This window comes from Schistocerca cancellata, chromosome 2 (assembly GCF_023864275.1).
Source record: "Schistocerca cancellata isolate TAMUIC-IGC-003103 chromosome 2, iqSchCanc2.1, whole genome shotgun sequence".
NCBI lineage: Eukaryota > Metazoa > Arthropoda > Insecta > Orthoptera > Acrididae > Schistocerca > Schistocerca cancellata.
Window position 1 is genome coordinate 768,088,106 of NC_064627.1, and position 14,205 is coordinate 768,102,310.

Here is a 14,205-nt window from a genome sequence, read left to right on the forward strand (position 1 = left end):
CGTATTGCACAGTGCTGTGAGATAATGCATATGGCCGGATCTAGACTTCTGAGAGACAGACAGTTACAGCTTTTCTTTTGCAGTGCACGACGTTTTTAACAAACAGATAGCGCAATAGAGTAGCTCAAGTCGAAAGGAACACTTCCTGTTTAAATTTCTGCATCCTACACTGTTGGTAGTTCTGTGTAGGTGTCAATTACGTGACTTTATTTCGGTGATTACAAAATAGAGTCGAATGTATGCACTGGGTAGCCGAGGCAGCTAGTTCATGGTGATTCGGTCAACCAAGTAAATGAATGTACTGAACATGCTGCAAACCACTACAGGGAGTCTGTGTGTCAGAATTCTCATCCAGTGTGGCGCAACATTGTTATGATAGAAAAATGGGTAATGGAGAAAAGAATTTGGTGGTCTCTTGGCTTGATGCTAGGTTCATATACTTATGGTCTGGGTTCGGTTCCAACTTCTGTTAATGATTTTTGAAAAGGAGAGAGATTCTGTTCTCTGCTGGCTACGCCAAGTGAAGAAGGTATAATGGCAGTGTGGTCTGACATTCATGTTAAACATGATATTCATTCTCTACCAAGTAGACGTTAGGTTGAACCACAATAAAGTCAGGAGTCGCGACACGTAGAACTCTATCAACAGTAACCTTTCTTATACTATAAAGTCAGGAGTCGCGACACGTAGAAAGTCTGTCAACAGTAACCTTTCTTATACTAGTTATTTATTTCTAGTGACGAAACAAACGCTATGTAGGGTCACAGGACACTTATTCCATCTTTTATTTAAGCTTCTGTATGTCGATAAAATTGGTTCTGATCTGGGAATGCAACTCAGACCGCCCTTAACGCGAAATTTGATGCCTTCGTGACAATACAGCTCGACTGCAATTTGTTGTTTGTTCAAAACTGCAGATTCCTCAACATCTCCACATATTGCGCGTGATAGGGTTCGAATCCTGGCCCGGCACTAAAACTTTCATTATCTATTATCAAGCTCTAGCATGAGAACACCTATCTGCTGGTGGGTAATAATTTTGATTTTGAATGTATTTTCATTCGTTGTCAACACTAACAGTATCTGACGTTTTTGAGTCCCAGTGAGACACAGAACTGTTTGCGAAATCATTGTAAATTCAAGGATGTTATTCCGAGCTGCTGGTGGAGAAAAATTCGGTAGCTGACGTCTCTTTGTGTGCAGTCAACAATGATATGTGTGGAGTTCGATTCCCAGTCAGCACTGAACTCTTCGTCATATTATTTCTTGTTCAAACATGCTCACATGTCGCTGCTGGTGTTACAAACCCATTTTTAACGTTCGTTTTCTCTAGAATATAACAGCGATAGGTGCCAGGTTGGAGTCCTGGGAAAGAAAAAATTAATGTTTCGTCTCGTCATTTCAGTTAAAACATCTAGCTACTGCCGAGAAAATCCGATATTTCACAGTTGATTGTGCTTCGATGACAATCCAGTTAGGTTCTGGGTTCGAATCCCTGTCCAACACAAAGCTTTACCTCACGGCATTTCAAGTAAGTTACTTGTGAAGAAGCAATATTTAACATCTCTCGTAGTTCGATAACAATAGATGCTGGGTGGGAAATCGCGTCCGTTAACAATGTTTACGTTATGAAATTTAAAGTTGATATTTGCTAACATACTGTCTAAAATCGAGGTATGTCACTCTCTGTATGCCTAGTCAGGAATGACTGTTAGTTTCCGTCAGTCACGAAGTCTTTGATTAGTCTGCATGACCTGGGTTTGAATCCATATGCAGAACGAGACGGTTCGTCGTGTCATTTGAAGTTCATACATATTCTCAACTAACATATTCTCAACTAACTTAAATTTTTAATGTCATTTTGTGTTAAATAATAAGTACGGTATGTTATTTTGAAGAGTAAATCATCAATACGACGAACTTACTACGTGAATTACCTATCTGACGTAATAATGAGAGTAGTAACAATTCATGTATGTCATTTATTGTCATAAATGTGAGCTTACAAGCCTGAAGAACCGTCTTATCTGTGATAAGATGTTCTCTGACATTTGTAGTACCTTGGTATTACTGTACATCTTGAGTTATTCCGATACAGAGCAGTGTTTTCTAGTGATGACTTGTTGGAACCATTTTCAATAGTCAAACGACTGTACCGAGGGGCGATTAGAGGAACTGCTAGACAGCTGCGTTATGTGGGTTGCATGCGAATCAGGCGAAATGCAATTCAGGTCGTTCGGATATTTTTGAGCACGACTGTACATCTGATTTGCTGTCTGACAGTGATACTACAAGACCCTCTCGCTTTGGCTTCCACCGTCAGGCTACAGACGTCTCACTAGTACCATTCATTACACAACCCCAATATGTCTTCTGGAATCCTACCTCCTGTAGGTCAGGGCCACAGACATCCCATTTAGTCAGCTTTACAAGTATTAGGTCCTTACGCAGACATACACAGTCCCGACAGCAGTGTCTCTCGTGTGACTGTTTACACTGCTGTGACGTACTGCTACTACAATGCTATATTTGTTCAGTCAGTGGGTACAACAGGCTCCTATTCATCGACGGACAGGTGCTGAATTATACAATGTAGCCATGGTACGGGGTGATTGACTTCTACTCCGAATTGTAATAACTGAATATGTGTTTTTTTGCTCACGGTGCTGTGTTTAAGATGTCGTTCTGCAATTATTTTCGACTAGGCTATGTCGACAGTTGGACACGTTTTGCAGCGAGCTGAACAGGTGCCCACCATGCCACTGATTCTTCATCAACATTCAAAATGCTTCAAATGGCTCTGAGCTCTACGGGAGTTAACATCTGAGGTCATCAGTCCCCTAGACTTATAACTACTTAAACCTAACTAACCTAAGGACATCACACACATCCATGCCCGAGGCAGGATTCGAACCTGCAACCGTAGCAGCAGCGTGGATCCGGACTAAAGCTCCTAGAACCGCTCGGCCACAGCGCATTCCATAAATAATACACAACTCTGGTTCCAGAAGATGAATGAACGCTGCCACTAGACGACTGCATTCTCGAGCATCGTATTAGATAAACCCTAACCGCAGTAGCTCCGCACGCTACCGGCTATATCGTACGAAGTTTACTACCAAGTATTGAAGGGAATCTGACCACCGACACCGACGCCTAGAAGCCGTTATCTCATAGGACAATATCCAGTCATTTCTTGCTTTCATGATTGTTTTCCTCTTTTTTCTTTTCCATTACCTCGTATCCCCATTGAGTGATCATGTTAATGGATTCCTCTTTTTTTCTTTGCCGTTACCTAGTATTTCCACTGAGTAATCATGTTAATACGGATACAGAAGCGTTAGTGGTACAGGCTGGCGGAATGCCCTTCCTGTCACCACTCGTCCGTCCTTCGCATCCCTCCTTCCAGCCAGAACGGAAATGGCATACCACATCAGATTGCGTCGAGTGTTATCCATGTGAAATTGACAGAACGTTTACAAAATGTCTGCGAATCGTGTAACTGAGGAGGGATGTGGGTACCAGCCAAGTATTCACATAGTACGATGTCGAGAACCGCCTAAAAATTACATCCAGGCTGTGTGACACATCGGCCATTGTCGTTAAGCCGCGGGACGCTTTCGGTTCGGGACCGGGGCGGCTCCCCGAATCCCAGAAGCGGCGTGCTAGTGCTTGCGGCTATCCGAGCGTGACATGTCAATCAGTGTTTGTAGTTTACCCTGTTTACATCCCTGCAGCTGGTGTTATTAATTTGAAAATACGACACACAGTTCCAATCATTTTATTGATAATGGCTCCTTTTTTCTTGTGCTTTTGTCACGCGTCGGCGCAGGGACGCACGCCTATTAAAGTATTGGTTGGTTGGTTGGTTTGGGGAAGGAGACCAGACAGCGAGGTCATCGGTCTCATCGGATTAGGGAAGGACGGGGAGGGAAGTCGGCCGTGCCCTTTGAAAGGAACCATCCCGGCATTTGCCTGGAGCGATTTAGGGAAATCACGGAAAACCTAAATCAGGATGGCCGGACGCGGGATTGAACCGTCGTCCTCCCGAATGCGAGTCCAGTGTCTAACCACTACGCCACCTCGCTCGGTATTAAAGTATTTGGCGTGGTTAGTTTAAGGGGTCGCCCCTACTTCCAACCTGCTACCTCCACCCCCTCCGGGGGCAGAGTATATGTACCCCAAGGTCTGCGTTTAATGTTATTCGTGTGATATTCAGCCAAAGTTTTGTTAATAATTGCCGCGCGGGATTAGCCGAGCGGTCTGAGGCGCTGTAGTCATGGACTGTGCGGCTGGTCCCGGCGGAGGTTCGAGTCCTCCCTCGGGCACGGGTGTGTGTGTTTGTCCTTAGGATAATTTAGGTTAAGTAGTGTGTAAGCTTAGGGACTGACGACCTTAGCAGTTAAGTCCCATAAGATTTCACACACACTTGAACTTTTTTTTTTTTTGTAAATATTTCTTAATCACGTCACTGAGACAAAACTTGGATGCCAGCCCAGTATTCACGTAGCGTAATGTGGGAAACAGTCTAAAAACCACATCCAGGCTGGCCAGCAAACAGACCCTCGTACTTAATCCACCTGCCGGAAGCGGCGCTTTAATACGTACGGCTATCCAGGCAGGTCTCACAAAGAAAGACTATAATCAAGATTCATTAAATTGCTTACAACGTGTCACCTAATAAAATGCACCACTACGCCGCATTTGCCTATTTGTCGCAACAAATTTCCATAACTCTGATGTGTCTGTGACTCACTACGAATGTCCACCAGATCCCCGTGCTGACACTGCGCGCCCACCTGTGTTCTTGCAGAGGACCACGACCCGTGCGGCGGCGTGACGTGCCCGCCGGGTTCTCGCTGCGTGCCGACGTCGCCGGGCGGCGCCGCCTCCTGCGAGTGCTCGGCGGACTGCCCGGACCTGGAGGCGGCGGCAGCGGGGGCGGCGGGGGCGGAGGAAGGAGCGGCGCCGCCCCCGCAGGTGGTCTGCGGCTCCGACGGCCGCGATTACGACAGCCACTGCGCGCTGCGGCACGCCACCTGCCGCAACCACTCGGACCTCAAGCTGCGCTTCGTGGGGCCCTGCGGTGAGTAAGCCGCGACAGCGGCGGCTGGACCGCCCCGCCCCTGTGCCGGTGTGCTAAGCTTCTGACATCACGACATACAACATGAATGAAGACGTACCTGTCTTAACCACTCTACATGATTTTAAAAGTATTGGTTACAAACAGTCTTTGGTGCAATTTTAGTTTTTTATTTTTCAACGACGCGTTTCGCCTTATTAGGCATCTTCAGGTTATCTACATAGAAAAAAGAGAACAAATACATCTATTTAAGAATCGCGATCGCGTTGTGCAGACCTAGATAACCTATAAACGTGTATAAAGAGATCAACTATTGAAAGAGCAAATACCTTAATTTGGTATTTCTTAGAAGAATCCTTTAGTTAGTGTAACCAAAGGGCAATAGTTGATCTGTTTATACATGCTTATAGTTTATCCAAGTCTGCACAACGCGATCGTGATTCTTAAATAGATGTATTTGTTCTCTTTTTTCTATGTAGATAACCTGAGGATGCCTAAATAAGGCGAAACGCGTCGTTGAAAAATAAACAACTAAAATTGCAACCAAGACTGTTTTTAACCAATACTGTTAAGTATTGGTTTGCTGTATGCCACAAATGAATTGGAAGAATTTCCATGATTTTAAAAGAAGGATAAAACATGTAAACCGTTATTTATAGAATAAAAATCCGATTTAGTTGCTAGTAACTTTTCTAAATTTATTCCACGATTAGCTTCAAACCTTAAAGATTCATTTTCAGGTGCCACCAACGAACAAGAGGAGGGGCCTCCAACGTACAGATTCTATGGCGTTAACATACTCGAAAGAAAGATTCTGTTGTGTAAAGTGGTGTACTCACACAATTACGAAACCATAAATGCGTGGGGGTCGAGCCAGTTAGTCAACGGAGATGGCACCCCCTCAGACAACAGCATGGGAACGTATCACCAGCAACCACGGCGCCCGCCTGACGTCATTCGCTTCCGCCGCCGCGGTCATCTAGTTTCGGGACGTCTGTACTAGTCGCTTCCGTGTCGTGGTGTCCAGGGGGGCCCTATGGTTGCTGGTCATACGTTGTTGTTTGAGGTGGGTGCGATTCTCACTGACAGACTGACCAGACTGCCATACATTTATGGTTAATAATTGTGGAGTACACCACTCTCCACATCTGAAGCTTTTATTTTACTGTGTCAGCCCCGTAGTACTGGTAAGTTAGAAGCCCCTCCTCTTTTTTGCACATGATATCAACTGAGAATGAAGTGTTAAGGTTAGAATCCGGTCGTGGAATAAATTCAGAAAAATTACTAACAACTGAAGTGGATTTTTACTCTATAAATACGTTACTCAGATGTGGATGTTCGCCTGATCAAATATTTTATGTAAACTATTACGTGCAGTTCTCACTGAGTGTAGACGATATGCGATACGATGTACTATGCGACTCTGGATACGACGCAGAAACGACATTCATCGGCAGAGCGTATAAAACGTAGTGGGAACGACTTGCTTGACTCTGGTTCACACCGGGACACGCACCGATACGCAACAAAGAGTGCTGGTCGCTTCACGCAGCTTCTATCGTGCGGTAGACAATGAGGGAAATTTCAAGTCATCCGATGTGCCTCACAAAAATTGTTTATAGAGATGAAGCAAAGCTACATCCGTCTCTATAGTTACTTGTCTCAGAAAACCTTTTACTTTTCGCATAGAAAAGAGATTCGCGAGTGTGGTGTCACCGCCAGACACCACACTTGCTAGGTGGTAGCCTTTAAATCGGCCGCGGTCCGTTAGTATAGGTCGCACCAGCGTGTCGCCACTATCAGTGATTGCAGACCGAGTGCCGCCACACGGCAGGTCTAGAGGCACTTCCTAGCACTCGCCCAAGTTGTACAACCGACTTTGTTAGCGATGGTTCACTGACAAAATACGCTCTCATTTGCCGAGACGATAGTTAGCATAGCCTTCAGCTACGTCATTTGCTACGACCTAGCAAGACGCCATTACCAGTTACTATTGATATTATGAGTAATGTAACGTCTAGAGCGACGTTCGCTATTTATGGATTAAAGTTAAGTATTCCACCAGCTACGTCCGATTCTAATTTCCTTGACCTCTTCCAGACCTCACGCCAGCCTGCGTGAGCTAAAACGCGTGCCTTTCGGCTTCCTCTAATAACACGGTGTTGGCTCTCCTGCCAACCCACAACAGCGAGTGTTCTCTTCTAAGCAGTCTTTGATATTCAATATTGAGGAAGTTAACGGCAAAAAAATTATTTTTTACATCTTACAGTCTGACATCATAGCTTGATAATGAACTGTTTTCCCTTTCTTTATTAGTCATAATCATCGTGACTCTTCGAAGTAAAACGCCGCATGTACAGGTTGTTTTAAATTTCCCGTTACAAACTTCTCGAAGTTGTAGAGGGGAGTGAGTACAAAAAAATGGTTCAAATGGCTCTGAGCACTATGGGACTCAACTTCTGAGGTCATTAGTCCCGTAGAACTTAGAACTAGTTAAACCTAACTAACCTAAGGACATAACACACATCCATGCCCGAGGCAGGATTCGAACCTGCGACCGTAGCGGTCTCGCGGTTCCAGACTGCAGCGCCTAGAAACGCACGGCCACTTCGGCCGGCGGAGTGAGTACACTAAATTTTGAAAAGGAACCCGTGCCCAGAAAAGTACCGTTTCCTTGCTACAGCCCTTTGAAAACACTTTTCTTAGGTAGGTATAAAACAGGGTAGACATGGTGGGGAGTGGTTATGTCGGATAGGCTGAGATTATTTGACGTCTGTCTTACCTCGCTGACGTGGTTCGAGCCTCATTCACGTGTCTGTGAGTCTTAGAGCAACGTGGCTGAGTACACGTTTCCAGAACACCTCGACATGATCCCTCTGGATGGTGGAGCTCACCGTAATGGAAGAGCTGCTCGTCACCTCTATCAAGATCCTTATCCACAACGTCAGACATCACAGCAAACCGCCACAATTAAGCAACGGCTTTCAGAAAGGGTACCTGTACCGTAAGCAGGCGTGATTGTCATACTACGTGACTGTCGTACTCCATGGAGTTCATTCTGCATCACGTTCAAGAGAACCCGTCAATGAGTACACGAGCTATTTGTAAACAAAGTGCACCACTTGTAAACCAAGCGATGCACTGGTTCACACCCAATCAATTACATGTTAAGGTGGTCCAGTTACCTACTTGTTTTCAGATGGTTGTGGCACGGAAACTGCAGGTTTGCAGACACGGGTTCTAGTTCAAAATATTATCTACTCTCTTCCTTCTGCAAGTCCTGGAACTCTGTGACGGGAATTTCGGAACATCCTGTATTTTGAAAAGTTTGCAGTGAAAACTATACTCGCTCTCCAGTTTACGTAAGGTGCATTTTATGGTATATATGTCTGCATAAGAAATAAAGCTAACAGGTCGAATTTTTTTTAACGATGGAGGGACAGCCAAATCTCTTTCCACTCTCGAGAAAATACGTGAGGCATACTGGAGGTCGTGCGCGAAGAGGTTAGCAGCTAGATGCCACGCGGGAAACTATTGTCGCTTGCTGGAGCCTGCTATGCTGAGTGCGGCACTACCTCACGTTTCTCTTTTTTGTATGGTGCCAATTCAAGCTGAAGCTGGAAATGAAAAAAACTTATTGAAATGAAAAGACATCGGGACTCATCAGCTGATGACGCTGACTCGATGTTTTCTCGGTCTATGCTCCCTAATTGCAGGAAATTTTGTGACAGGCGTAGAAGAGATCTGAAAGTTAAGTACCTGTTACTTCAGAATGAGCAGCTGGTCGAACCTGAGAAGTTGGGGTTTTCCTTATCATCATGGGCTGCTTCCATCTCTTCAAACACATTGTCTACCGCTACCCAGATTTCACTACCCACTGTTACAACGTCGATGATGACTGATCACTCTTCAAATCCAGCAAAGTTTCCTTTCACTGCTCTTCAAACTGGATTATACACTACTGAACTGTTGTAGAAATACTATCCTATAATTGTTAATTTATAACCATTATATATCTAAACACCACACTCAATATCATACCGTACTACGTGGCCTGACAAAAAATTAGTCTTTAATAGTGTCATCTTTAACGCCGCTCAAACACTGGCACAAACTTATTTTAATGAGAACCTTCTCAGTAGGAGTAGCAAGTCGAAGATTTATGTCCTACTCTGTCAGAGCGGACGATACTAGTTGCTCCAAAAAGTGGAAACTGTCTGGACTCATTCTGTAGAATCAATGGAATTTGTGTTCGTGTTCGGAGAGCTCACGAGAAACCACAGCTAAACTATGTTCGATATTTGTAGAATTGTACGGGCGCACCCAGTGCTTCCTTTTCTTTTTCAGTTTTTTGAATTTTAAATTATGAAAAGCCACAATAACGTCTTCTTCAGAATATCTCAAGATAGCAACTTAAACTGAAACAGAAACGTGACTCGTGATGACCTGGTGATTGGTGCATGGTGAGTCGCATCGCGTGTCATTCGCATACCGTATCATTCCAGACGTAAAACGAGTGTCGCACCGATAAAAATCGCGTCACGGGACCTTTATTGCAAACGTGTTGTATCAGACACCGTAACGTTTCAGTGTAAACCGCTCCTTAAACAGAGTGCTCCAAAATTTTCCTTACAAGATTCTAGGACTTTTAGAGGGAATCGAGTAAGTAATATTTTGATTCGGAATCCATGTACGGAAACTTACTGCCTCCCACCTACTGTAACCTCCCCCTCACTTATCGACCTTAATGACAGTGAAAAATTAAACCGCGTGTACCTAATGGAAATTTAGGAAAAGCAATCGTCACCGAAGTTAATCTGTCAGTAAAGAGGGAGGAAAGGGTTACATCTAAATGAAAGGAAAAATGCAAATGAAACTGGTGGAAATTAATTTTGAAATGGGGTAAAGTTAATAAAGAAAGTAAATGTACGGCCGTTACGGTAACAATTAACTAGCGGTAATTAGATATTTGAGATTTGGGGGAAATTACAGTCGCCAGTCTTATGGACAATTACTACAGTAACTGAAAAAGAAAGGTTATTACACATATAATTAGCACTAGAAGCGTGGGAACTGAAGGTTGACACGTGTAGTGTGAAAACTGAAAGTTTGTCAGAGGTAATAAATTTCGCTACACTCTGACTTAATTTAGCAAAAGAATTAATGAAACAGGAAAATTGAAAGTTAATTTAGTGACTGAAATTAACAGTGAGCTTTGTTTCTGAAGCACATCGAAATTCAGTAAAATACGGTTAGCCTTGGGCTACCTCAACAATCATTTCAAAAGCTACTTGAATCTACGCAATTTAGAAATAAGAGATTTAACTTTGAACTTGAATTAAATGATTCTGAACAATTAACAATAGTAAAATTTAGTACGTACCAAGCTGAGCTGCAGTCACAGGTAAGCTAAAATACGGTAACAAAACTCGCACTCTTAATTTGTGCTTGTGTAATCTAAATATTGAAGCCAGCTACGAATACCTTAATTGAACTTTGAAATTAAAGCAGTGAAATCGAATGATATTACTTTAATGCTGGCGTTTGAATTTCAACGACACTCGGGTTCATTCCGGAAAAAGGAAGGGATCCTGCTTGGTAATGCAATTGGGCCAATGAGCAAGAAAGGTTCATGCTACGTTGCTGTAATTTTGTGATGCCACAATTTTAACAGTTTGAAAAGCTGCGGTCTGCCGTACAGTTCTAAGACTTTACGTGCTACCAGTCTTCGTTGTTGGTTGATTGAAGGTTTGAAGTCGTCGATCGAGGAGGTGGCGACAGTCACTCATTGTCGGCCGTCGCTGTTGCAGAAGCTGGATGTTGGAGCGCCTTCTTCTCGACACGGTCTCCAGCCGAAACGGGCTCTTGATGTGTGCCAGCTAACGCTCCCCTCCGCGACACCATGTCAGAAACTAACATAGCAAGTCGAGCGCAATTACATGCTGCCAAACCCCGAAAGCGCGGCAACTCACGGGAGCGTCACACAACACACCTGCTCCACTGCCCTCCTCCAGCTAGACTCTCTCTGCTCTGCCCGCGCTCCACGCGGCAGAGTTAACACTACCAAAGATTCTAAACACTTTGGTTCTCCACACGACCTATCGATGTATTCGTTCGACAGCATAGTTTTCCCTAGGCAAGATCCAGGGTAAAATACAAATAATATTTACAAAACAAACGAATTATACATCGACATAGATGCATATATATATTAAAACAATTACAATATATAAAGGCACAGAAATGTCATATATTCAGGTAACAAAATAAGGAAAAAATTTATAGTACAATAGATGGAAATAGGAGGATATGCATTTCCGGCGTTACACTACAACAATTTGAAAACATGTTGGTAATGTGACCAGTTTTACGAATAATTTATTAAGCGCGACCCACTGCTTCACTTGTTTTACAATTCCACTCATTAATACCCAAAGAAACATAATGGAAAGTTAATCAGTTTTCACAAACACTGTTGTTTACAGTTAACTTGGGTGAGCGGCGTCTGTTTGGAGCATCACAGTCTCGTCTGCTGACGGTGAAGGTACCCTTTCTCGAATCCGCTTGTAAGTGTAGAAAAAATGGTATGTGATGGAGTCGGACGTTGTAGATAACGAACTTCACAAAGCGGACGAGCAGCTCTTCCGTTCCCGTGCGCTTCGCCATTCTGAAGGATCATGTCGGTGTATTCTGCAAACGAACACTCAACCGCGTTGCTTTAACACTCAAAGACACGTGAATGAGACTCTGACCAGGTCATAGATGTAGAATAGACGTCAAATAACATCAGCCGATCCGATGTAAGCATCGCCAACCCCCCTCCCCCGCACCATGTCTACGTAGCAAAGATGTTACCAAAGGGCTGTAGCACGGGTTCCAGTTCAAAAGACGGTTCAGTCCCGCGGCCGGCCATCCTGATTTAGGTTTTCCGTGATTTCCCTAAAGCGCTTCAGGCAAATGCCGGGATGGTTCCTTCCCCGTCCTTCCCTAATCCGATGAGACCGATGACCTCGCTGTCTGGTCTCTTTCCCCAAACAACCCAAATCCAGTTCTAAATATTGCCTACTAGAACTCTGTAAGAGGAATTTCAGAGCACTCTGAAATTACAGATGGATGGTGTGTTAGTCAGCAGAGCCTTGTCCGGATTTCCAGAATGACCTTTTACTCTCAGCAGAACATGCGCAGGTTTGAAGTTTCCTGGCAAATCAAACCTGCGTGCCGGACACGAAGCTCGGGCCTTCGCCCTTCGAGGGAAAGTTCAATAGTAATTGAACCATCCAAGCAGGACTCGTGGCTCGCCCTCGCAGCTTCGATTCCGTCAGCAGCTCTTCCGCTACCTTCCGATCTTTTGCTGTGCCGACATTGGTGCACGGATCGGCGATACTGGACACCGGAGTGGCGCCACGTCGTCTTGTCGCATGAGTCCTGGGTCTACATACATCATCACAATGGTACTGTCCACGTGTGGAGGCTCAGAGGATGATGAACGTCACCAAATTGCATTCGCCATCGTCATACGGGCCCAGTACCAGGCATGCTGGTACAGTATGGGCTGCAATCGTGTACACAATGCGATCAACTACGTTTCGCATAGCCGGCAATGTGGACAGCAGTCGTTACATTACGGGCGTGATAACGGCACTGGCTGTGCCCTGTCTTCGACGTCACCGTATCGTTATCTTTCAACAACACAACGTACGACCACATGTTGCCCGTGCCGTTCTGAACTACTTCGATACAGAAGGTATTCGGCCAGTGCTCTGACCAGCAAGTTCTGCAGATCTCTCACCCACTAGAAAGGTCTGGGCGTGAGCTGGCGAGAGACTGGCACTGTACCAGATACTTCGATTGATGAACTCTGGTATCGTACCCGTCTCTCTCGTCTGGGACCAGCTCGACTCGATGCTCGACCAAGTTGGGGTTTTTGTTGTACTGGAGGTGGCAGCTCTGTGTACTAAATTTCGTTCCCCGTACACTCCAAAATCATCTATAAAATTAAATTTACGTTGACTGCAAATAAAAACCCGGTTAAGCGCCACAACAATAAATTTTTATTTTTTTTGCTGAAATATATTCTATGCGTCTACGACACTGCGGTAAAAGTTAGACTATGTGATACACAATATGTACAAGAACCAAGAGGAAATAAGAATAGTGGGATACCAAGAGCGAAGTCATCGGATTAAAAACGGTGTAAGATAGTAATGTTGTCTTTCGCCCCTGCTGTTCACTCTATACATCGAAGACGCAATGGTGAAATTAAAAAAATTTTCAAGAGTGAGATTAACATTGAAGGTGAAATGTTACCAGTGATAACATTCGCTGATGTCATTGCTATTGTCTGTCACAGTGAAGATAATAACAGGATGTGTTGAATGCAATGAACAGTGATTACACTGTACAGAATATGGACTGAGAATAAATCGAAGAAAAACAAAAGTAATGAGAAACTGTAGAAATGAGAACCTCAAGAGACGTAACATCAGAATTGGTGATCACGAAGTAGATGAAATTAAGGAATTCTGCTACCTAAGCAGCAAAATTGTACATCACAGACGGAGGAAACAGGACATAGAAATTGAATTAGCATTGGCAGAAAGGTATTCCTGGCCAAGAAAAGTCTGCTAATATAAAACATAGAACTTAATTTGAGGAAGAAATATCTGCTAATGAATGTTTTGAGCACATCATTAGAAATTGAATTAGCATTGGCAGAAAGGTATTCTTGGCCAAGAAAAGTCTGCTAATATAAAACATAGAACTTAATTTGAGGAAGAAATTTCTGCTAATGAATGTTTTGAGCACATCATTGTATGGTAGTGAGACATGGGCTATGGGAAAATGGGAACAGAAGAGAATATAATCATTTGAGATGTGGTGCTACAAAAGAATGTTGAAAATTAGGTGGACTGATAAGGTAAGGAATGAAAAGGTTCTCCGCAGAAGCGGAGAAGAAGGGCATGTACGGAAAACACTGACAAGAAAAAGGGACTGGGTGATAGGACATTTTTTAAGAGATCAGGCAATATCCTCCACGTTACTAGAGTGAACTATAGAGGGTAAAAACTTTAGAGGCAGACGGGCGTAGGTTGAAACTGCCACTTTGCAATGAAAAGGTGGAC

General features: G+C 44.0%; 1 protein-coding gene across 1 annotated transcript in view; it reads left to right on the plus strand.

Annotated features, from left to right (window-relative positions):
* The window catches only part of LOC126158394 (agrin-like), a 422,061-nt gene that overhangs the window by 21,077 nt on the left and 386,779 nt on the right, over positions 1–14,205 (plus strand). Inside the window, exon 2 of the mRNA XM_049916440.1 lies at positions 4,814–5,086. Coding sequence (XP_049772397.1) covers positions 4,814–5,086 — 273 coding nt within the window. The remainder of the gene's footprint in view (positions 1–4,813; positions 5,087–14,205) is intronic.